Source organism: Perca fluviatilis, chromosome 10, assembly GCF_010015445.1.
Source record: "Perca fluviatilis chromosome 10, GENO_Pfluv_1.0, whole genome shotgun sequence".
In the NCBI taxonomy this organism is placed as follows: domain Eukaryota; kingdom Metazoa; phylum Chordata; class Actinopteri; order Perciformes; family Percidae; genus Perca; species Perca fluviatilis.
In genome coordinates this window covers 14,369,387-14,393,857 of record NC_053121.1, presented here as the reverse complement: position 1 = coordinate 14,393,857, position 24,471 = coordinate 14,369,387, and the positions used below count along the sequence as shown (strand labels likewise).

Here is a 24,471-nt window from a genome sequence, read left to right as displayed (position 1 = left end):
CGATGGAGTGCAGTGCCTTGCTCGGACAACAGGAGGCGGTAAGGCGTCGTTAAACACAGTAACCCGTTAACGGAACAAGAGAAGAAGAAGAACCATAGCAACGATTAAACAAAGATGGCGGTGTCAGCGGCGGTGTTGTGTTTACTCCTCTCGTTTACTGCCGTCACCACAAGCGAGAACACAACAAGCTACAACTTTAATACGACGTTTGGTGACTGGGAGTATAACGCCAGTGACAACGATGCTACACAGCCGACACAGTTTTACCCGACAGCACCGACAGCACCGAGAGCACCGAGCCCCAGCGGAGTGGAGCCCCCTGAGCCGGGCCTGCCCGAGTCCGGCCAGCTGCTCTCCCCTGTCACTGACGGTAACCTGCCGTGGCTCTAACGTTACACTGTAGCGTTAGCTAGTTAGGGTTATACTGTGTTGATACTAGTATATCATTGCAGGGTTTGTTTTTAGCACATAGATCAAATCAAAGTGTTCCTCTGATGTTATTAAAGGTCCCATGACATGGTGCTCTTTGGATGCTTTTATATAGACCTTAGTGGTCCCCTAATACTGTATCTGAAGTCTCTTTTATATAGACCTTAGTGGTCCCATAATACTGTATCTGAAGTCTCTTTTATATAGACCTTAGTGGTCCCATAATACTGTATCTGAAGTCTCTTTTATATAGACCTTAGTGGTCCCATAATACTGTATCTGAAGTCTCTTTTATATAGACCTTAGTGGTCCCATAATACTGTATCTGAAGTCTCTTTTATATAGACCTTAGTGGTCCCATAATACTGTATCTGAAGTCTCTTTTATATAGACCTTAGTGGTCCCATAATACTGTATCTGAAGTCTCTTTTATATAGACCTTAGTGGTCCCCTAATACTGTATCTGAAGTCTCTTTTATATAGACCTTAGTGGTCCCCTAATACTGTATCTGAAGTCTCTTTTATATAGACCTTAGTGGTCCCATAATACTGTATCTGAAGTCTCTTTTATATAGACCTTAGTGGTCCCATAATACTGTATCTGAAGTCTCTTTTATATAGACCTTAGTGGTCCCATAATACTGTATCTGAAGTCTCTTTTATATAGACCTTAGTGGTCCCCTAATACTGTATCTGAAGTCTCTTTTATATAGACCTTAGTGGTCCCATAATACTGTATCTGAAGTCTCTTTTATATAGACCTTAGTGGTCCCATAATACTGTATCTGAAGTCTCTTTTATATAGACCTTAGTGGTCCCATAATACTGTATCTGAAGTCTCTTTTATATAGACCTGTAGTGGTCCCCCTAATACTGTATCTGAAGTCTCTTTTATATAGACCTTAGTGGTCCCCTAATACTGTATCTGAAGTCTCTTTTATATAGACCTTAGTGGTCCCCTAATACTGTATCTGAAGTCTCTTTTATATAGACCTTAGTGGTCCCATAATACTGTATCTGAAGTCACTTTTATATAGACCTTAGTGGTCCCATAATACTGTATCTGAAGTCTCTTATATATAGACCTTAGTGGTCCCCTAATACTGTATCTGAAGTCTCTTTTATATAGACCTTAGTGGTCCCCTAATACTGTATCTGAAGTCTCTTTTATATAGACCTTAGTGGTCCCATAATACTGTATCTGAAGTCTCTTTTATATAGACCTTAGTGGTCCCATAATACTGTATCTGAAGTCTCTTTTATATAGACCTTAGTGGTCCCATAATACTGTATCTGAAGTCTCTTTTATATAGACCTTAGTGGTCCCATAATACTGTATCTGAAGTCTCTTTTATATAGACCTTAGTGGTCCCCTAATACTGTATCTGAAGTCTCTTTTATATAGACCTTAGTGGTCCCATAATACTGTATCTGAAGTCTCTTTTATATAGACCTTAGTGGTCCCCTAATACTGTATCTGAAGTCTCTTTTATATAGACCTTAGTGGTCCCCTAATACTGTATCTGAAGTCTCTTTTATATAGACCTTAGTGGTCCCATAATACTGTATCTGAAGTCTCTTTTATATAGACCTTAGTGGTCCCATAATACTGTATCTGAAGTCTCTTTTATATAGACCTTAGTGGTCCCCTAATACTGTATCTGAAGTCTCTTTTATATAGACCTTAGTGGTCCCATAATACTGTATCTGAAGTCTCTTTTATATAGACCTTAGTGGTCCCATAATACTGTATCTGAAGTCTCTTTTATATAGACCTTATTGGTCCCCTAATACTGTATCTGATTATAATAATAATCTCTATCAGATAAGGGCAGCGTTGTTCAGTGAATGCTAAGTTTCCTCAGTGAGATGGAGAAGGTTTGTTGTGAGCGTCTCTGTGTTTCAGTTGGCAGGTTGTGTCCCTGTGATGAGCACCAGGATGCGTGCGACATCAACTGCTGCTGCGACCCAGCGTGCACGGATGAGGTGGCTCTGTTCACCGGCTGCTCAGTGGACACTGTCAGGCAAGTCCGGTCCAAAGATGGATGGATGGATGGATGGATCTGTCTTTCATAAGCTCCAGTGCCAATGCTGCATTATTAGTAATGATTCATAAGTATCCACGAGGTGCGACGTGCTGCCACTGTAAGAAAACAGGAAACTATTTACATAAAGAGCAGCTGTTCATAGAAACATTGAGCAGGAGTAGAACTACTCACTACTCTGCTGCGCTGAGCATCTCTTTTTAAGAGAAATACTGTTTATAAGTCCCAAATGTATTCTAATTACTTACACCCTTATGTCCGTATAAATTTGAAATGAAAAGCCTAGCCGGTTAGGGAGAGATACGCCCCCTTTAGGAGGCTTTTAATATATCTGTGTGTTGTTTCAGTGACAAATGAATTACTATTATTAATACAAATTAACATTATTAGTGACAAAGTGAGAGCAGCAGAGAGGTAAGTGTGACATGACTCTGATGGTATTACTGCTGTGGAGATGATGTTGAATTTAGCAAGACAAACAGGTAAACATGTGTTGAGTTTGTATTAACAGCAAGTTGAAACAGGATCATCTCTTCCTAAAATACAAACAGTAGAAGTAAAGGCATGTCCGTAATAATGCTGGTTCTCTCTGCAGAACGCGCATTCTCTGATTTTAGAATTTACGTAAACATCAGTATGAACCGCCTGTTTCTGACAGCTTTACTCGGTGACATCTGTCTGCATCCAGTGGAAGCTCTGTCTCATCCTTGCTGTTCATTCTGTTGTCTGCAGTGGCACAAAGCAGCTGTGCAGCCGCGATGTAGCGTCCTACTCTTTAGCGAGCACAACAGATGGCTACTCAGAGCTGCAGTCGTCTGTCCGGAAGGAGACTAATTCAGACATCTTCTGCATTCAGTCACAGAACCGTAAGTCATGTATGGTGTTCATTTGGATTAGAAATGACCTGGGAATAAAGCCTTTTAGTAAGAAACTATCGCTTATTACTTCAGACTTACACCCATTGGTCAATTAGTAGATCTTAAAGGTGCTCTAAACGATGTTGGGTGATGTTACTTCTTGTTGACGTTCAAAGTATTTTCAAACAAAACGAAGACTGGCTCGCTCCTCCTCATCCCGTCCCCTCTTTTCTGTCCTTCAGCGCACTAACCACCCCCCCCCCCGGCCCCCCCCCAAATCCTTCTTGTCCATTATTGGCTGAACACTGGAACACGGTTTGTGTATGTTTGCATGGTCCAGGTTGGACCACTTTTTTTGTTGTTGCCGTGTGTGGACCCTAGGCTGTCTACAGAGACCGCGGTTTTTTTACAGTGTGTTTAGGGGACCGGCAACAAAATGTTGTAGCCTAAAAAACGTGTGACATCGCTTAGAGTACCTTTAATGAACCTTAATGCTGAATGTAAAAGATAAGGCTGGTGTATGTTGTGCAGAATGTTATACTTGTGGGCAGATGTAGACCACAAACAGAATGCAGCCATGTCACAAAGTACTTTCTGATCTTTCTCCTGACTATTTGTCGTGTCTAGGCATTGATGGGTTTTCTCATCCCGCTCCCGCTCTTCCAACTGCCAGCAGCTTTGACTCGCTCTTTAAAGAATTTACCGTCTTTGTCTTTGGCTCCGAGAAGAACACTGCGGAGCTCCCGGCCTCGTCTGGATACCAGGCGAGTCTCCGTTCGTCTGTCTCTGTTCCCCTCAAACGGATTCATTCTCATGCTGCTGCTGCTGGTTTGTGCTTTCAGTTTGGGGATGTGATGCTGACAGCAGGACGGAGTGGGCAGAGAGCCATGTTCTGGCTGCCAGCTGCTGGTCTCACTGCTGACTGTGTGGACACCAGTCCTGCAGGTAACCTCTCCTCACCGCACTGTGGCCCAACTGTGTCCGTTATGGGATAATGAGGGATGCTGAAATGCAACCCTACCACAAGTAGAGTTTCGTCAGTGATATCAGTTACACAGCCATGTTTATCTGAAATTTAAAATGCAGTGCCTGTTCTGTCTGATTATCAGACAAACACTGACCTGTACAGATGTTAAATTCCAGCTGTTCGCTCAGCAGCTGGCGCCTTTTGTGCTGCTAATAATCAGTCAGAGTAAAAGATGCTTCATGTCAGACATTTGCCCTCTGTTTAGTAGCTTAAGTAGTTTAACACAAAGCGTCCCCAGGGCTAAAGCTGAATTAGGTTCACATACATAAATAATAAACTAAATAAAACACAGGGAAAACAAAATGATTTCACTAAAACAAGACACAACATATAACAGATGATGCTATTTTTCTGAGGAATATATATATATATATATATATATATATATATATATTAGTATCAGTCCATGTCTGAGAAAAAAAAAAATTTGTTAACAAACTGATGGCTGGAGCCACGAAGGGATGCCATTTATTTGCCCACACTGCCAGGACACAGAGCTGGTTTAAAGTCAGCAGAGTATCCCTTTAAGTTTTTGCTGTATTTAGAATACCCCCCAACATTCAGCAGCATACCACTTTTGTTTAATCACATTAATCTAAGATGATTTGATCTTAATATGCCATTATTTTTTAAAACTGCATCAGTGAAATATTTCTTTCAAACAATTGTGTTCTAATCTGTTATTTGTTAAAGGAATATTCTGAAACCTCTTTATTGTCTTATCGTTGTAATTTGGTATTTCAAACACGCTTAAAAGAGGTTTGTCTGCGCAGCGTTCCTGAAGGATCGGAGCGGTCGCTGTGCCCGGCGTGTGGTCCTGGAGCGGGACTGCAGCTCTCTGCCGGCCCTCAGCATGGACACCTACACTTCCATCCAGCTGTGTGCTGTGAGTGCCTCTGTCCCCCCCCCACCTCAAACACTCTCCGACCCCATCAGTAGCTATGCGTCCATCCACTTGCCAATCGAATGATCTGAAGTTTGCTAAAAACATTCATGCGAATGAAGCCGGTGAAAGTGTGTTTCCATCCAACGGCTTTAAAGCCAATAAAAACCTGTGTGTAGTTAAATTTTTCGAGAGGTGCACGTCAGGCTACGGCGTAGGGTCGATGGCTCCACGTACCTACGTACGTAGCCACGGCGTAACTTTTACGCAGAAGTGTAAATCACGCTTAATTTGGATGTTTGTATTGGAAATGCTTATAGTTGATGTTAATTCAAAGATCTTTTCCACTCCACAGGGGAAGAATAAAGACGCAGCAGTAAGTATGGCTACCTTTTACTTAACTCTGACACCATCTGTCAGTTAATTAGTTGATTGACAGAAAACTATTTGGATAACGATAAATTGTTTACGTCAGGTCAGAATCAGGACAACAAACTTCTTGAAACACATGGGATCCAGAAAAAAATGCATTTATATATGTGTTGTAGTCTCTCCATGATGTCCTCACACTACTTGATATTAGTTGTAGTGAGGTAGTTCATATGTGTAGTGTAATGTAGATAGTTGTCTTCATCGTCAGCTGACACAATCAGAGACTCCAAATCCCATGATGACGTCCCAGCTCAGTGCTTGTGTTGTGAGGAAGTTTTGGCACAAAAATAACTAAGCTGCAACAAAAGTCTGTGTTAAAACCGCTCACATGGCGTCACATGGCCTGCCTAACCCGGACATTTAGCAATACACTGACGTTCCTTTTGACAGGCCTCAAAAAACATGTCACACACACACACACACACACGCAGTGCAACAAGTTGAGGTTAACTGCTGCAACGTGAGCACAAGAAACTTTTCTCTAACCACTTTATGAGTTGTACGACGCAGCAGCAGGGTGCGAACTACGGGGGAGCTAGGGGGAGCTCGGCTCCCCTTAATAAGACATGGGCTCCCCTGAAAACGTGATTTGTGAAATTTTGGGGGGGTCTCTAAAAATATTGACAATGTGTCATTTTGACGTGCAATTTCAGTTTTTTGTAATGTGATCATCGTGGATTATTATGTGTAAAACTGCAAAAATATCATTCATGCATGTCGGCGATTTGAACCTAATTCACTTCAATAAAGATAACTATACATGCTATTCGCGTTATGAGCATCAAGGCGTGGCGGCGCTGCGGTGCAAATTCAACTCATGTTAACCATAGACAGTATATAAGAAGATGTTAACTCAAAGATTCGTAGAAAAAATAAACGTTGGAGGCCATTAATCGGCGCGCAAAATCCTTGAAATCCATTCTGCAGTAAGCATCATATAGCCATGGCAAAAAGAAAACAAGGCAGTTTAATTAATTTTGGTTTTACTAAGAAATTGTGTAGCGATGACGTTAATAGCACGACTAATTCACTGTTTGTTAAGGATGGAAGCTTGGGGTGCGTCGCTAAGGTCTAATTGAACGGAGGAATTCTGGTATTCTTCAGTAGCCTGAGTAACTTTAACCGTTGTTCATGTGAAAGCTCAAAGACAGCCTGATGCTTTGTTTATTTGTGGTTGGCTGTTTGCTATTTGACCTATCTACTCCTGTCGATAAAGTATAATAGTATATCGCAAGCGCACGACCCCCCCCCGCATGGAAAAAAAAGTGGGCTCCCCCGAAGGCCACGGTATAGTTCGAACACTGCGCAGCAGTAAGTACGCATATCGTTTTGTGTAACTCTGAAACGATCCGTCAGTTAATAAGTCGATTGACAGAAAATTGACAACTATTTTTAATAACCGATTAGTTGTCCAAGTCAAGTTAGAATCTGGTTAAATGCTACAACGTAATATACAACTTCTTGAAACATGAAAGTAATTCACAGTATTTGACATTGTTGTTGTCTTTATCGGTCAGCGGATGCACGAATGCTTTTAGGGTGTTTAAAGCCCCCAACAACGTCTTCCAGGCAGCGCTGCCTGGAAGGCACTAGGACTAGGCAGTGGTTAGGGTTAGGTGCCTTGAAGTCGACGGTCACAGCGCTGCCTTGAAGTCGACGTTGGGGGCTTAAAACACCATCGAGCTGGTTTTAGTTCCCAGTAGAGACTCCAAATCCCATAAAGAGCTCCCAGCTCAGGGCCGATGGTTTGGGGAAGTTTAGTGTAGTGCAACAGGTTGAGGGTAACTGCTGCAATGTGAGCACAGGAAACATTTCTCTAACGACTGGATGCTCTGTTCCCAAGAAGAAGGAAGTCTTCAGCTATTGTCACATTTGCGTTGACACCACACTTTACATCACCGCACACTATTTAGCCAAGCCATACTGGTAGCGTTGGAGATGTCTTTTACTTGAAAATAAGAAGAAGAAAAAAGTGTCACACAATGTAGCTCCATGTGCATATCTCTTTTTATTCCGATGATGTTTTCGGCCCTCATTCCTTCTTTAAAATCAACAACCTGACACAGCCACAGGCCAAAGATCTCAGTTTCATTTACAACATTCAAATGTTAAAAAAATATATCTAGGGGAAACCTCTGGCTCGCCCAGTAGGAGCATGCGCCCCATGTGGGCTGAGGCCTTTGCAGCGGCCCGGGTTCGAGTCCGACCTGCGGCCCTTTGCTGCGTGTCATCCCCCTAATCTCTCCCACCTTTTCTGTCTGTCCACTGTCACTCTGAAATAAAGGGGGGGGGACCAACAAATATATTGAAAAAAATCCTAATAGATATATGGCAAACGTTAAAACAGTTCTAAATGAACATCATGGTGTACTTTATCTAAAGTGTGCAACACCTCCAGTGATCAGCACCTCTACAACCCTTGGTGTGTGTTACTTTTCTAGATTATATCTTGGAGATGTGTACCCATGGATTTCCATTCAGTTAGTTTGGTATGAAAACTTGAAACCTGCTGAAGATGTATAATGCACCACAGTGTCCATCCTGTCTGCTTTTAACAAACAATTATTTGGTGCTTTAGTTAGCCTTTAACAACAGCATATCTGTGACATGGATGGCGATGGAAGTGAATGGCCGCCTGGAATGCTGGGAAAATACAGTGACACATGTGAGCAGCTCTGTGGCACAGCAGCAGTGCTTTGAGCTAAATGCTTTATCATGTTAATCATGTTAAATAATAGAGTGCTAACGTATGCTAACTAGCACTGAGACTGATGGGATGGCATCAGTGCTGGAGGTTTAGTCATAAACGAAAATATTAGACACATTCAATTCAAAAGAATATTCTTTTGGGCATTTTGGCCTTTAATTGATAGGACAGTTGTAGACAGGAAAGTGGGAGAGAGATGGGGAAGACATGCAGTAAAGGGCCACAGGTCAGAATCGATCCATGGGCCAATGTGGTTAAGACTGAGCCTTGGTTCAAGGGGTGCACGCCCTACCAGGTGAGCCACCAGGGTGCCCCAGACACATTCCATTTTTGACCCGATGTTGGCGCTAGATGAAAAGTCAGAGCATCACCAAAGTGATTACAATTCATCCTGAGGGGAACATGACTGTGTTTACAAAAAGGCATGGCAACCAATCAAGTAGCTGTCGAGACGTTTCAGTCTGCACCAAAGGCATGCTAAATGAGAGCAGAGGATGAATCTGCAAAAAATGTCTGGCCTAAATGTTAATGATGTTGACAGTGACTGAGCACCGACCCAGTGAGCACAACCTTTCCATCGAGAATGGCCGATACAAACAATCATGGCTCCCCAAAGAGGAGCGCCTCTGCCAGCTGTGCAAGAAAGACAACGTTGAGACAGAGCTGCACTTTCTAATAGAATGCACAAAACCGTAGCCAGTCCAAAATAAATATTTTCCCAAAATTCCCAATGTATGTGTGTGTGTGTGTGTGTGTGTGTGTGTGTGTCGTTGCCGAGGTTGTTCCCGTGGAGGTGTCTTCAGTCGTCCTGCAGTCTGTAGACGGGACTCAAACAGAGCTGGCGGACAGCGGGGGAGAGAAGCTCCGCCCCGTCCTGCTGAAGCCGAGCCTCTGTGCTCACGTGGTGCTGCAGGTGAGTCGACACATGACCCAATCTATTTAATCACTTCATTACCTTATTTGGCACATAGCTGTACATTTAATTGCAAGTGAAATTCTGCAGTATTTAGTATGCTAAGACTGTTTACCTGTTCAAAGAATGTTTATGCTACAGAGAGTTTTACCTACCATTCCAGGCTGTGAAAAACGCTGCTAATCCGCACTTTATTTTTAAGGACAGGGATGTAATATTTATAGGCGATTACCTATTGTGTTTGATATTAATAATTACATTAAGGTATCTGTATAGACACCTTTTGCCTATGTACAGTAGCGTGTAGAGGTCCTTACAGGCAGTTGTTGATCCGGTCGCCAGAGTTGAATAAAGTTACCTGAAGGTACCTGCTGAAGTCTCTACCTTTTTATTTTATTTACAAGTGTGTAAATACGACATGGTATATTTAAAGTGCTCATTTTATGCTCATTTTCAGGTTCATAATTGTATTTAGAGGTTATATCAGAATAGGTTAACATGGTTTAATTTTCAAAAAACACCATATTTTTGTTGTACTGCACATTGCTGCAGCTCCTCTTTTCACCCTGTGTGTTGAGCTCTCTGTTTTAGCTAAAGAGTGAGGCATCTCACTTCTGTTCCATCTTTGTTGGGAGTCGCACATGCGCTGTATCTAGGTAAAGACCAGCCAGTCAGAAGCAGAGTATGAGGGTGTGCCATGCTAGCAGCTAGGTGAGCTAGGCACGTTCATCACGGAAGTAAAGGCTGGACTACAATAGAGCTGTTTGGAGCAGTTTGTGAACAGTGTTTCCTGTTGAAGATGGTAAGTCCCTTTGGGGTGGACTTTGGGTTTATTCATTTTGTAAACCTATAACGTACACACAATAAAAGGAAAGGAAAAAGCCAAAAAGCATAATATGAGCACTTTAATCACTTCAGCTTGTTTAACAGAATATAGACACCACAGGTCATACAAAGGACAGTCTGGCTGAAAGTGTGGACATAGAATGAAAACTCTTGCAAATAAAAGAAGTCATCGTAGGCTGGGCCATTAAGGTTGTGTTTTGTCTCCGTAGGTTGCCTATGTGATAAAGTACGACCCGGCTGGCGAGGTTGTGAATGCCACGGTGTCTCTGGTACTTGGATTTGTCCGTGCGGCAGCTCTGTCCCTGGAACAGGAGTTTCAGATCACATTTGCTCAGGTAGTGCCTCAACAACTAACTGACTATGTTTCACGGTGTGTTAGCCACGAAGGGTTCCTTCTCTTTCTAGATGAGGGGAATCAGAACTACTTATTTTAAAGGGGACATGTCGTGAAGGAGTCACTCCTTCAGTGCTTGTATACGCTACATCTGGGTTCTGGAGAGTCGACCGACCCACAGACTGAAATAAGACGACCCGGTCAGTTTCTTTGTGAAAAACGTGATTCAACCAGCCAATCCTGCTCTATTTCCTCTGTCACATGCAGGCTCATTAGAAACACCGCCCCCCATCTGAGTAGCTCCACCCACAGCTTGACAATGAGCATATGTCCACTCTAAGTACGTACAGTAAAAAATAAAAACACAGATCTGAATGATTTCCGGATGTCTGAGCTTCAGGGAGGGATCAGGCTCCCGCACACACGTTTTCCTGACTCTGATGAAATAAAAAATGACATCCTGTGCATAACGTCCTATAACTGATAAATGAAAACTTGTTTTTTTTAGAGAGTAAATGCGAGTGATGTACTTTATGTTGTGTCTTTGAACCAGGAGGGTGGGGAGGACGTGGCCGTCCACTACAGTGGGAATCCAGGTTATGTGGTTGGACTACCTCTTGTGTCTGGAACAAGAACAGCAGAATATCCTTCACCTGCCTGCACGCTGCTGCAGCTCCCTCCCCTTGACCAATACACACTAGCCTTGCTTCCATCCACTTGTCGATCGAATGATCTGAAGTTCGCTAAAAACATTCATGCAAATAACGCCGGTGAAAGTGTGTTGCCATCCAACGGCTTTAAAGCCAATAAAAACCTGTGTGTAATGACGTCCCATGCCGTTTTGCGGTCAAATTGGTATATGGAATAGATTTGATGCATTTTAAGGAGTTTCCATTCATTTTCGCACTGAATCTCACAACATTCAAGCTAACATTTGCAAACAAAGTTTGCTAGCCAAAATGGGTCGCGCCGTCTACATAGAAAAGAGTAATACTGCACAAGTTGTTAATAGTGCTTATGTGCCAGCTGATAGCGATATATTAAAGGTGCTCAAAGCGATGTTGGGTGACGTCACTTCTTGTTGACGTTCAACGTATTTTCAAACAAAACGAGGCTAGCTCGCCCCTCCCTCCTCCTCATCCTGTCCCCTCTCCCTCCCTTCCGCACTAACCACCCCACCCCAAAATCCTTCTTGTCGGTTATTGGCTGGAACGCTGGAAGACTGTTTGTTATGTTTCGTGGTGCAGATTGGCACAATTTGTTTTTGTTTTCGTTCGTGGAGCCTGGGCTGTCTACAGAGACCGCATTATTTAGGAGACAGGCAGCTCGCAGATAGAGAGGAGATGTTTGCTGTATGTGACAAAAAAAATGTTGTAGCCTAAAAAAAATGCGCGACATCGCTAAGAGCACCTTTTAAGCTATAATAAGACAACAACGCTATCACAACATCGCTATGGTGATGCAGATGCACATAAATGCCAGACAACAATTACACTACCAGTCAAAAGTTTGGGGTCACTTAGAAATTTCCATTCCACTCCATTATAGACAGAATACCAGCTCATAAGCACATAATGTAATCTGAAAACTGCTGCCAGGTTAAAAAAAAACTGATCTCAGCTGGTATTCTGTCTGTAATGGAGTGGAATGGAGATTTCTAAGTGACCCCAAACTTTTGACCGGTAATGTATCTAAAATAGCTGTTATATTTTGCTCGTAAATTTAAAAAGTCTCTCATCTCCTCGTTAGTCCACTCATATGGGTCTTTGTTGACACACGCCGTGTCTGCAAAGAAAGTAAACGGGAAGAAATACGTGGCGGAAATTAATAAACCTTTTTCTTTGTTTTATGGCGAGTTGCGACCATAAAATCACCTAAAACATAATCGCAATTCATATTGATATGGCAAATAACGTTTCCATCAGCGTATATCACATAAGCTGTTTACCGATTAAGAGCGTACAAACTTTGTGTCGATGTTCATGAAATTCAATCAAATTTGACTGTTTCCATAAGGCATTTTTCATTCGATATTACTTAATTCACATTAAAACATGTAGATGGAAACATGGCTACTGTGAACAGGTTTGTATAGTGTATACTAGTGTCTAGTAAGGCAGACTGATCTCATGAATTGGCGTATGTATGACACGCCAATTTGTATTCTGTTTTTGCGTGTTATGAAGAAGCATAATTGCATTTTTGCGTGTATATCAACGCAAATTGGCCGCCATTGGCCTATATTGCGAGTCCATTTCCGCCGTAGCGAGTGGTATAAAGGAACGGGGGATTGGGTAAGGAGGTAGATTGGGGTGGCGGATGGGTAAAATACAGGACTTTCACCTGGGAGAGCCGGGTTCGCGCTTCGCGTGTGGTTGATTTTTCTGCCGTTTTTTGCCGTTTTTAATTTTTTGTTTTTAATAAGCCTTACCCAATGTTTCTTTCCTAAACCCAACCATTTGTTGTTGTCGTAAGCGTGTTTTAGTCGTTATTTTCCGTGTTTTTGTCACTGTTTTGTTACTAAAGCCTTTCCCTGTGTTCTTTTCCTAAACTCAACCAATTTTTTTTTTCTTGCCAGGCGTGTGACGTTGTTCTCGCGATAGTACGTCGTGATAACGCGCAACGTGGCGAGGCCACGTGGTGGGTCTGTTTACATCAGCTGTTTCCAGCGTGTATCATACACGTGGATAGCTGAAAATGGCGTAAAATAACACGCCATTTGGCTTTATGAAAGTGGCGTATATATTTACGCAAAGTCATGATGCCATGTTGAGTAAGGATACTGCGAGTGTGTTTGATGAGAACTGGTGGCGTTCCGATGAATTTGTCCTTAACAGCTGTGGTCACAGGGATTGCTCGGAGCGTGGGCCGCACAGACACCCTGTCTCTGCTCCAGAGTGCACAGGACCAGGACTGTCTGCAGGGACCACACCAGCGCTCCCCGGTCCTGTTCGGGGTGGACTCTGTGTCCGGCTGCACATTAAGGCAGGACGGCTTCACACTCTTCACGTCTGATCGCTGTGTGTCTTCTACATATGTGACGCTGACTTATCTTGTCCCCGCAGACTGGAGGACGCTGCCAACTGCTCGCTGGTCTCTCAGCTGCTTCTGGACGTTCTGAGAGGACCAAAGCAGGCCCAGTACGTGGCTTCTTTTGGGAACTCCCCGTTAGACTATCCACTGGACTGGGTGCCGATCAAGAACAACTTCAACCCTGGGGTGAGCACGGTCTCGGGTCTCGTCCAATATCTTAAACATTTCAGTGCCATTTTATTTCTGACAGCTTGTGTTTAGTTTAGTTTTTTTTTTTTTTATATCGTGGACAGTCCCCTTTAATTAACTCTACAATAAAAAGGAGCAGCTTTAGCCTCTACGGCTAATTTCCAGCTGTAGTCACCGGCCAATAGGCATTCTAAAATGCAATGGTTAAAATATTAAAATAAAATAAATGACATTAACTATAATATATAATTATTTATAATTACAGCAGGCCTAAGCAAAAGGGAGTAATACATTCATACATGTGACACACAATTGGAGCACAGTTTGGAGTCCAAACATCAAGTCTAATGTTTTATTTCTTTCTTTTATGTTTCTACAACTGTTTTTCTTTTTTCTTTCTTTTTATTACTATTTATTAAATTTTTTTTTTTTTTTATTATTATTTTCCCCCCTTTTTTTTAATCATTTAAGTTATTTTTCTTTGATTCATCTGTTTATTTCATTTCCCTTCTTTCATTACTTATATCATTTGCACACTTGAACCTGTACTGGCTGTCTGAGGTGGTTGAGCCTACTTTGCTATTCGCTACTTTTTGCAGGTTGAGTGCAGTTTTTACACCACAAACATTAGTGGTTATTTTTTTCTTAATACAACTGAATACAGTCAATCTCCAGGTCATGTCAGCTCTGGATTCCAATTCAAAATTCAGAGTCGAGATGCTGGATTGTTTTCCTTAGATTAAAAATAAGTTAAAGATACTGCATGTTGACAGAAAAAGTCATTTCATTTTTGGAATCTGTGTTGCTAACAACAAAACACTGGCTTAGAACACTGCTCTCAGCTGACACGGTCCAGTTGGTCAGTTAGGACAGAAGACAAACAACTTCTCTCATTTAAGGTGGTTTATTAAAGCTGGATTAATAATTAGAACTTGTATACAAGGATCTGTTCCGGTTTGAGAATCCACAGTCAGCGGGTTGCTGTTTCTCTGTCTCTTCTCGCCCCAAAAAGAATGCAGTTTAAACAGACACAGTTCAATATATGAAAATGTGCAGGCTATTGTGATTGGTTAATACTAAGGGGGGGAGGCAGCCGTGGTTTCAACTTTGACGCTTCCTGGTTGGTGCACAGGCTGGTCCCAGCCTCTTGGCACTCAATCCATCCAATGGTAGAGGGCAACACCCTGAAAAAAGATTTCCCGCTCTCCTTTTCCCCCGGGTATTGTTCACTTGTTTCCGAGGATGGTGTCAGTTTACAACCTGGTTCAAACCAGTCTGACTGCCTCCCCCAGTGCTGTGTGTGTGTGTGTGTGTGTGTGTGTGTGTGTGTGTGTGTGTGTGTGTGTGTGTGTGTGTGTGTGTGTGTGTGTGTGTGTGTGTGTGAGGGTGTGTGTGTGTGTGTGTGTGTGTGTGTGTGTTATTTTGCCAGGAACAGCCATTCTCTTAAAATATTTCTAACACAGCCATGTGATGGCTTCTAATCTTTATAACATACTGCATGCTACTTCTTTTGATCTTTATAACAGTGTTAATCCACACTGAATCTGTTTCCATAGCTGAAAACACAGGAAGCAGTATATATGCTTTATGTTGTGGGCCCACATCAGTTCCGTCAGGATGGCTTGCTTTTGGGGAATTTGATCACAGCAAATTCAGTTAATTCCTACGGTATGGAATCACCATTGCAGCTTGCTGTGGATCAGGAGTAGCTTGTAGCTTCATTAGCTACACTTAGCTGCTGCTGCAACGCTGCCTACATACATGTAGTTGCTGGTGCAGGGTGAAAAAAGTAAATGTAGAAAAAAGCTTAATGCTCCGGAAATGAAACGTTGTGTGTCTTGTGTGCGGACTTTACCTTCTTTGAACATTTTTAGCGACAGTGCCACTGAGAGCTAGCATGAAATTGAAAACCTTCTGTTGAGATGCACACACACATTTATTTTGATCTTTAAACGTACTGCTTTGCACGCCAGTAAATCTGGGCGTGTTCAATCAAATTGAAATGAACTGAACACTGGTGAGCGTTGGCCATTTAATAATAGGAAATTTAAAGAATAAGCAAGAGGTTCAGAGCACGAGGGAGATTAGAGAGTGACTACAATATTGCTGACAGCGCTGATAATTTTAGTGATATGCAGAATTGTTACGAGTTATCTGCAAGTGTCCATAATTAATATAAGAATCTCAATAGAAACTGCTTTGCTTTGGTAACAAGTCAAGTAATTTTTAATAAAAACCGATTGTGTGTGCGTGTGTTTTGCAGGAAGCACAGAGCTGCAGCCTCCCATTGTCACTTCATTTAGAAATTGAATGGACTAAATACGGATCCCTGGTGAACCCCCAAGCTCAGATTGTGAGCATCAAAGAAGTCATCCAAACCAACACCACCAGTTTGGTAAGACTCTTACATAAATACTGGCAGGATTTTGCGGGGGGGATCAAAAGATGCTGATTAATGAATCTAATGATTAATGATCTGTCTGACTGCCGTGTCCTCCCACAGGACATGTTGTCTGGAGGCAGCAGCATCCTGTCCGTCAGGAGCTCAGTGGCCTTCGTTCCAGTCTCAGCTGCTGCTCTTCCTGGTTCCAGAGCCACACCCACCATCAACGCCAGACTACCCTTTGACTTCTTCTTCCCTTTTGTCTGAACACGTGGGTTCCACTCAACAGCGTCCGGTCCATTTGACCAAACACAACGGTTTGACCACAAGCACTGTTTGAATGATCACTGTGTTCCTGTAGATTGTGTGAATATAATGTATATACGATGTTTGTAAAAAAGATTTAACAAATGTTTTTTTTTTTTTTAATAAATGAAATCACTTCATTTATTGACATGTTCTTTTTTTTTTTTACACAACATACAGTTCTTTTTGAAATGTCACTAAGCAGACGCACATCTAGCTTTATGTACAAGTCATCAGTGGGAGGAATGTTTCCAATATTTACTTAGAAATTGAGGCCATCGTGGCTTTATGGAGTGGTAGCATCTGACATTCATTCGACATAACCTTTGACATGGATATGGATCTACTGATACAGATATTAAAAAATATATATTTCTCTTCAGGTAATGTAGCAATGGTTAAGGGATACTGAAATCAGGTCTAAAAGTAAAGTTCATCATGGAATTTATAGGTTGAAAGAGTGCCCAAAGGTACGTGATATAAATGAGATTGAAGAGTAGCTCCACAGCAGCGGGCTCCAGGAGTTAGGAGTCTGTGGCGTGCTTCTTCAGGAGGGCTTCCAGTCTCTGGTTCTCCTGTTCCTGAGACGGACGGAGACACACGGAGACAAGAGTCAGTCGGTTGTTGGACCTCATTCTGAGTCAGTTCAATTTTTATAATTTATACTCTTTATTGATCCCCGACAATTTACACACTACACATTAGCCTGAAATACACACACCTTTACATGCACTAATGGAGAGATGTCAGAGTGAGTTGGCTGCTGCAGGGTGGTAGGGGAAGACTCATGAATATTCATTAGGGAACTCATCCCTGATTGGCTCGCCCTGACATTCTTATGCCGCGTTCTATTTACCTCGGAACTCGTTTTTTACGAGGTCAAAGTCGGAAACGCCCCCTGACCTCGGATTTACGAGCTCGGAACTCGTACAACCTCGCAGTAGCCCTAGTTCAAAATCCAACATGGCTGCCCTCTGTATCAACAGTTGTGAAAGCTGCAGTAACGTAAAGTTATAAGCACTTCTGTCTCATTTGTGTCGTTCACACAGGCATGTCCAACTTCTATCTGTGGACATGTTGTTACGCTGTTTGCATGCACAAAAAACGGCGTAATGCGTTGTTATAAACTGGTTGCTAACAATAGCTAACCGGGCTAGAGCTAATGAAAACAATGAAAATCCGACTTTTAAATAGAACGCATTCAACTCGGGTATGACGTCATTCCCAGTTGCGGCTTCCGAGTTCCGAGGTAAATAGAACGCGGCATTACCCTAACCATAACCATTCCCACTCCTCTTGCCTAAACCTAACCAACCCAACCAGAGCAGGCAACGAGAACTAGCCATTCAGGGATGAGTTCCCTAATGAATATTCATGAGTCTTCCCCTACCACTTGCCGGCGCCGGGAAGCGACGGTACCCATTAGCGGCAGCTGTGAGTCGAAAACGCGAAAGGCGGAGCATTATAGCCTGTATGTCCCTTACCGGCTAATGTATTTCAAGATGGCGCATCGTTATGGAGCGTCTACCCCAGTTCATGCAAGCGCTAATGTAAAATTCCAAGCAAATAGGAATACTTGAAATTGATGGTGGTGGTCAATATTCATGAAAAAGGACAAGTTTGTGAAGAGCAATACAGATTTTGATAATGAACAACTACAAACGTTACACACTGGGGCTTTAAGCTTTTTCCAGTGGTGGAATGTACATTTACTCAAGTACTGTACTTGCCATGCCACTACTTCTGCTCCGCTACATTTCAGAGATAAATATTGTACTTTTTACTCCACTACATTCATCTGACAGCTTTAGCTACTAGTTACTTTACACATTAAGATTTGTGTTCATAACACATGTAGTTATAAATGAAAGTAGCCAACAATATAACGGCCTACACGTCCAACTGAATGATTAGACCATTAAACACTGAGTTGATTGACAGAACTGTTTTGATCGCTTCCAGTTTCTAAAATGTGAGGGTTTTTCTGCATTGAGTACTTTTAATACTTCTAGTACATTTTCCTGGTGATACTTACATACTTCTTACTGAAGTAACATGTTCATTAGAGTATTTTACATAGTGGTATTAGTACTTTTACTTAAGTACAGGATCTGAATGCTTCTTTCACCACTGGCTGTTTCTGGTAAAGTACTGTGATTTTAGGGTTTGTGCAGGGAAGGTGCATTACGCATAACCTGTCTGACTGGCTCCAGTTCATTCCCCCGTTGGACCTTGATTTATTTTTAGCATTCTGAGACCTGAACATTTACTTTGATACAATGTCGTCATGACTGATAAAACCAATTACCAGGGCTACAAAAATAAAACATATGTTGTAATGAACTCGTTTTTTTTCTTTCAAACAGTTAATGAGCTGAAATAAAACTGAAGCCTCTACTATTTTTTTCTGTCAAATGAAAAATACTTCTACTGTTTAAGCTGATTATATACACACCAGGTGTATGTCTTTAAATTGCCAATATTATGAAAAAAATAATTTTTTCGGTGGCTAACCGCTAGCATTGCTAGCTTCTAGCTAGTAGCACAGTACCTAGCTACTGCGCATGTGCGACTCACAACAAAGATGGAACAGAAGTGAGATGCCTCACTCTGTAGCTAAAACAGAGAGCTCAACACACAGGGTGAAAAGAGGAGCTGCAGCAATGTGCAGTACAACAAAAATATGGTGTTTTTTAAACCATGTAAACCTATTTTGATGTAACCTCTAAATACAATTATGAACCTGAAAATGAGCATAATATGGGCACTTTACTATACTTCACATGTATAAACTCCTTTATATGATATTAATCTCTGCTCGAGTCTGTTAGAAACCTCATACGCTGAACTTCTTTCCCTCCCCGTAGTAAATGTGAGCCTGTCTGATGTGCTATGAAGCAGCTGGAAGGACTGACCAGTTTGTCGCAGCGCTCCTGCAGCTGCGTGACTCTCTGAACCAGGTGGTCATAGCTCTCCTTCAGCTTGTGGAGCTTGTGGTCTGCACGGTTCTTCACCGACACCAGGATACCTGCAACACATTCAAACTGTCACCAGGATACCTGCAACACATTCAAACTGTCACCGGGATACCTGCAACACGTTCAAACTGTCACCAGGATACCTGCAACACGTTCAAACTGTCACCGGGATACCTGCAACACGTTCAAACTGTCACCAGGATACCTGCAACACATTCAAACTGTCACCGGGATACCTGCAACACGTTCAAACTGTCACCAGGATACCTGCAACACATTCAAACTGTCACCGGGATACCTGCAACACATTCAAACTGTCACCGGGATACCTGCAGCACGTTCAAACTGCCACCGGGATACCTGCAACACGTTCAAACTGTCACCAGGATACCAGCAACACGTTCAAACTGTCACCGGGATACCTGCAACACATTCAAACTGTCACCAGGATACCTGCAACACGTTCAAACTGTCACCAGGATACCTGCAACACATTCAAACTGTCACCGGGATACCTGCAACACGTTCAAACTGTCACCGGGATACCTGCAACACGTTCAAACTGTCACCAGGATACCTGCAACACATTCAAACTGTCACCAGGATACCTGCAACACGTTCAAACTGTCACCAGGATACCTGCAACACGTTCAAACTGTCACCAGGATACCTGCAACACGTTCAAACTGTCACCAGGATACCTGCAGCACACGTTCAAACTGTCACCAGGATACCAGCAACACGTTCAAACTGTCACCGGGATACCAGCAACACATTCAAACTGTCACCGGGATACCTGCAACACATTCAAATTGACACCGGGATACCAGCAACATTCAAACACGAAATGTGCACGCATGGAAGGCCAGACAGACGCAGACCCTCTGCTGCAGTAATGGATCCAACATGGTACAAATCCATAGCTGTTCGCGGTAAGTATGTCCAAGCCTTTAGGTGCAATGTGTCTGCCCGCCCCATCCCCAAATAAATAATAACACCTTTCAAAACAGAAACGCCCTATAAATAGTTGTAGGCAGAGAGGTACTGACCGTTGATGATTCGGGCCACCCTCCAGAGTCGCAGTAGGATGAGCAGGCCCGTCCCAACAAACTCGTCTTCATGGAAGATGAAAACAATGTCCAACACGAAGGAAAGCACCACCACCAAACCGTCAAACACCTCAAACTTGTGTTGAAAGAACTCCAGGCGGTAGGCAAACAGCTTACCGAGCAGCTCCACTATGAAGAACGTGAGAACGGCCAGGCTCAGGTAGTGGAACACCTGCAGAGAACCACGGGTTTACACACAGGTCTGGATAAGAAAATGTGAGTCAGTGGACCAATCTGTGTCTCACCTCCGGAGCAAGGTGGCCATGTTCCAGCTTGATAACAGACAGATCGATGAGCAGCTCGGCAAGAACAAAGATGGCGTCCAGGATGACCAAACACACCACCACCACCTGAAAGCAAAAGTAGGGCTGAATGATTTGGGGGAAAAATATTCTTTATATATTATTTTTTTTATATCACATATTTCTCTCTATATCACTGTGAATTGAATATCTTTGGGTTTGGGACCATTGTTGGATTAAATGAGCACTTTGAAGATGTCCCTTAGAAATGACGGGTCTTTTGCCACATCTGCACCCACGTCAGTGACATCACAGTGGAGAAACCACGCAATGTTGGCTCATAGAATGATGGATCACTTGAAAGCAGCGCGGCCTACCTGGAAGCGCTCGGAGCCATAGAGCCTTTGTAGGGACTCCCTGAAGGTCGCCGTGGGTGGGAACTGCCCCGTGGCGGGACTCAGCTCCTCGCTGGTCACGTGCAGCTCCTCCTCCTCCAGGCGGACTGGCTGGACGTCGCCCACAGCGGTGAAGTAGCCCAGGTACCGAGCCATGGCGCCAGGCTCCAGACCCCCAGCTCAGATCACCTTAATGGGAACCAGCGGTGGGGGAAGTATTCAGACCCTTTTACTTCAGTAATAGCACTAACACCACACTGTGAAAATACTCTATTACAAGTAAAAGTCCCACATTGAAAATGTTACTTTAGTAATAAGTTTTATCAGGAAAATGTAGTTAAAGTAAAGAAAAATCCTCCCATTTTAGAAAGTGTTAAGGATCCAAACAGCTGTGTGTTTAATGGTCTAATCATCTCAGCTGGACTTGTAGGCCGTTATATATTGTTGGCTAGTTTCATTTATGATAAAACATCAGATGTTATAAACATACATGTGTTTTGTGTGCAGAAATCTTAATGTGTAAAGTAACTAGTAACTAAAGCTGTCAGATGAATGTAGTGGAGTAGAAGGAGAAAGTGGCATGAAAAGAATCAAAAATCAAATTTGAATTTCAAATGTAGAGCAGACGCTGTACAGCGGGGGTTACACAGCTGTTTCTGTGTAGGCTACAACTTCATAGAGGGCAACTTGCAATCTCTCTCTTGATAACAGCAAAGCCAAATGTTTGAAAGTTGCAGACTGATGCAAATCTGTGACAGCAGGAGTGAAACTGTCGGTACTTCTTCCACCCTTGAGTGAGCTCTGTAGGAAATGTCACCATCTGGGCAGATTTCTCCATCTGTTAGTCAATCAGTTTACTTCTCCTTTTTTTTTTTGGTTTGCAACATGATGTTGTAATTGAGAAAGCGAACCTTATAGGCGCCCTTCTTAAATAATCATTCCTCCACACAATCGTAGAGCTACAGCCTGTAGTCGCTGAAGGAAAAAAAGTCATAAGATTGTACAGATGATCCCCATCATAATCCATCCCTGGTAAAGCAGATCAAACTGCCACTACATCCTCTCTCTACACAGGTACATGAAGCCAGGACATCGTTGAGTTTAGAATGTGATCAGCCTAACAACTAAAAGAGTAAAGTTTGGATTGTTTAAAGCAATATTGTGTAAGAATTTCTCCCATCTAGCTGTGAAATTGTATATGACAACCAACTGAATATTACTTTCTGGCCCTTCCCATTCCGAGGCGCGTTTTAACTCCTACGGTGGCCGAACCCGAAATTAGCTCTTATAGTATCTCCGTCGTTTACACACAGCTGTTCTAGCCACTCCAATATTAACTTTGGTCTTGTTGCTTTGCCTGTCACGTTGTCGTTTTAATTCTCTTTTTCGCTTCCCTGGCGAGTGATCTCCCCCTGGCATTCGTCACGGTGCCACTCTGGTGCCACTGAGTGTAAGAGGGCCATAGACAGTCAAACTGAGCTTGACGACGTAGATGTGACGTGAGCAACCTGTCTGAAAGTAAGTCTTCTGGTAGCTGTGCCAAGAGAAATCTCAATCATTCCCAATCTTGCAGAGAGCGTAGGTATATGTCAGGAGATAACATAGGCACAGGCTAATTATTGCTAACTGAAATGCTAGTTAACATTAGTAATTAAACTTAAACAGCTAATGTAAGTCGAAACTGCCTGCAAGCTTCTCCGGCCTTTACGGTAATTTGTCTAGTATGTGACAGAAAGTTGTGTGGTTATGACACAATCGTTAGCTTTTTTTTTTTCAAAAACGTCTGCTACGGAGCCATAACGGGAGATACAAGGTAATGGAGCCTTTTATACATTGTCGTGTTTCTTTAGAAATAAACAATGGACAAATAGAGTCTTTAAACGCTTCAGATGTAAAGTTATTCGCTGTCAAAGTGACGTCAAAATGAATGGCAGTCAATGGAATGCTAACGGCGGGTGATGGCTTGTTAGCATCAAAATGGCGCCATAGGAGCTACGCTTTGTGGGGGCTCGCTTACCCCCTTGAAGAGAGTGAAAGGCGGAGGTATGGCCCTCTTTGGCTAATGTATTTTAAAGATGGAGGCGCAACATGGCGGCCTTCATTCGAGCGACTCGCTCCTATTTATTCTGAATGTCAGATTCTACGCATAGGAGAATCCTTTGATTAGTTGGTGGAAGTAATTACACATGAATGAGTACATATTTGTGAAAGAACAAAGGGGCTTTTTGCTAAGAATCAACTCAAAAAATCACACAATGGAATTATACATACAACCAGCGGTGGAAGACGTTTTCAGATCCTTTACTTCAGTAAAAGTAATACATAACGCAGTAGAAAGTGCCGCGAAAAGAAAAGACTCAAGTAAAGTACAAGTACCTCAACATTTGGACTTAACCCTTGTGTTGTCCAAATGAAAATGAACACTTTTTTTGACATCTTTGTACTCATTTTGCTGTTTTTTGTTGTTGTTTTTATTTAGCGTTTGTCTCTTTTCAAAGTTTTTTTTTTTTTTTTTTTTTACGTTTGTTTACGCACTGTTCGACGTTTTTACCTTATAACCACTATTTTGGGAATTTCTGGTCACTAAACCTTATATAGCCTATGCAATTATATCTAACTTTTGAGTTAAAAAAGCAGAAAGTATGAATTATTTTGACTAATATTTCAGATCAGAGGATGTTGATGGATAATCACCTAGACTGTCAAAGTTTAGTCCGAATAATGCTATAAAAAAGTCAATGATAGAAGTGAATTTGCCTTGTGAAGAGCGTTTCATGGAACCATATCCGTTTGGTTGAAAGAAATCCAAATTTCTGCTACAGAAACTTTAAAAACAACATGACGTCATGAGGGGTTAAGTACAGTAGGCTAACTGGAGTAAATGTACTTAGAACTTTACATTCCGCACTGCATTAAAAACGATCCACCAAAGGTAGATATTTAACACATGCATCCATCCATCCATGCAGATATGAGGATCTATTTTTCAGATATAAAACAACAGCAGCGATCGTTCTGGAGCTCTCATCCAAACCAAGCCGACCCAGAGAATGGTCCCGGTTTCCCCGCAGATCGAGCACAGATCGGTGCAGCGGATGGACAGAAACTCGTGATAGAAAACATCCGTCTCTCTCCTCTCTCTCTCTGTTTTCTGCCAACCCAGCGGTTTTTGTTGTTTGTTTTTTTTACTGACAGTGACGTCGAACAAAGATTTAGCGCGTCATAGCTCAACTTGTGACTTTGTAACCGTTATGTCGGATTAAATGTCTTACCTTGTTCTGTTTTACCTTGTTCTGGCCCACTCTGTCCTTCCAAACACTCTCTGCTCCTCTGCAGAGACACAAGTCTCTACTTGGAGCAGAA

At 42.4% G+C, this 24,471-nt stretch overlaps 2 protein-coding genes across 3 annotated transcripts; one reads left to right on the top strand and one right to left on the bottom strand.

The window, feature by feature from the left end:
• Positions 1-16,528, top strand: tctn1 (tectonic family member 1). Its single transcript, XM_039813801.1, has 14 exons — positions 1-370; positions 2,336-2,453; positions 3,207-3,340; positions 3,959-4,095; positions 4,174-4,276; positions 5,132-5,244; positions 5,597-5,617; positions 9,159-9,293; positions 10,349-10,474; positions 11,027-11,115; positions 13,321-13,458; positions 13,539-13,692; positions 15,959-16,090; positions 16,199-16,528. Exons 1-14 carry the CDS (start codon positions 115-117, stop codon positions 16,343-16,345), a joined length of 1,803 nt encoding a protein of 600 aa, XP_039669735.1. The 5' UTR covers positions 1-114; the 3' UTR covers positions 16,346-16,528.
• On the bottom strand, positions 16,518-24,471 carry hvcn1 (hydrogen voltage-gated channel 1). 2 transcript variants are annotated; one of them, XM_039813803.1, is made up of 6 exons: positions 24,381-24,471; positions 21,091-21,297; positions 20,717-20,821; positions 20,412-20,643; positions 19,300-19,412; positions 16,518-16,965 (listed from the first exon to the last, which is right to left on the bottom strand). In XM_039813803.1, exons 2-6 carry the CDS (start codon positions 21,262-21,264, stop codon positions 16,909-16,911), a joined length of 681 nt encoding a protein of 226 aa, XP_039669737.1. In that variant the 5' UTR covers positions 21,265-21,297; positions 24,381-24,471; the 3' UTR covers positions 16,518-16,908. The 2 variants fall into 2 exon arrangements, with proteins under 2 accessions (XP_039669737.1, XP_039669738.1); XM_039813804.1 differs by having other exon boundaries at positions 24,396-24,441.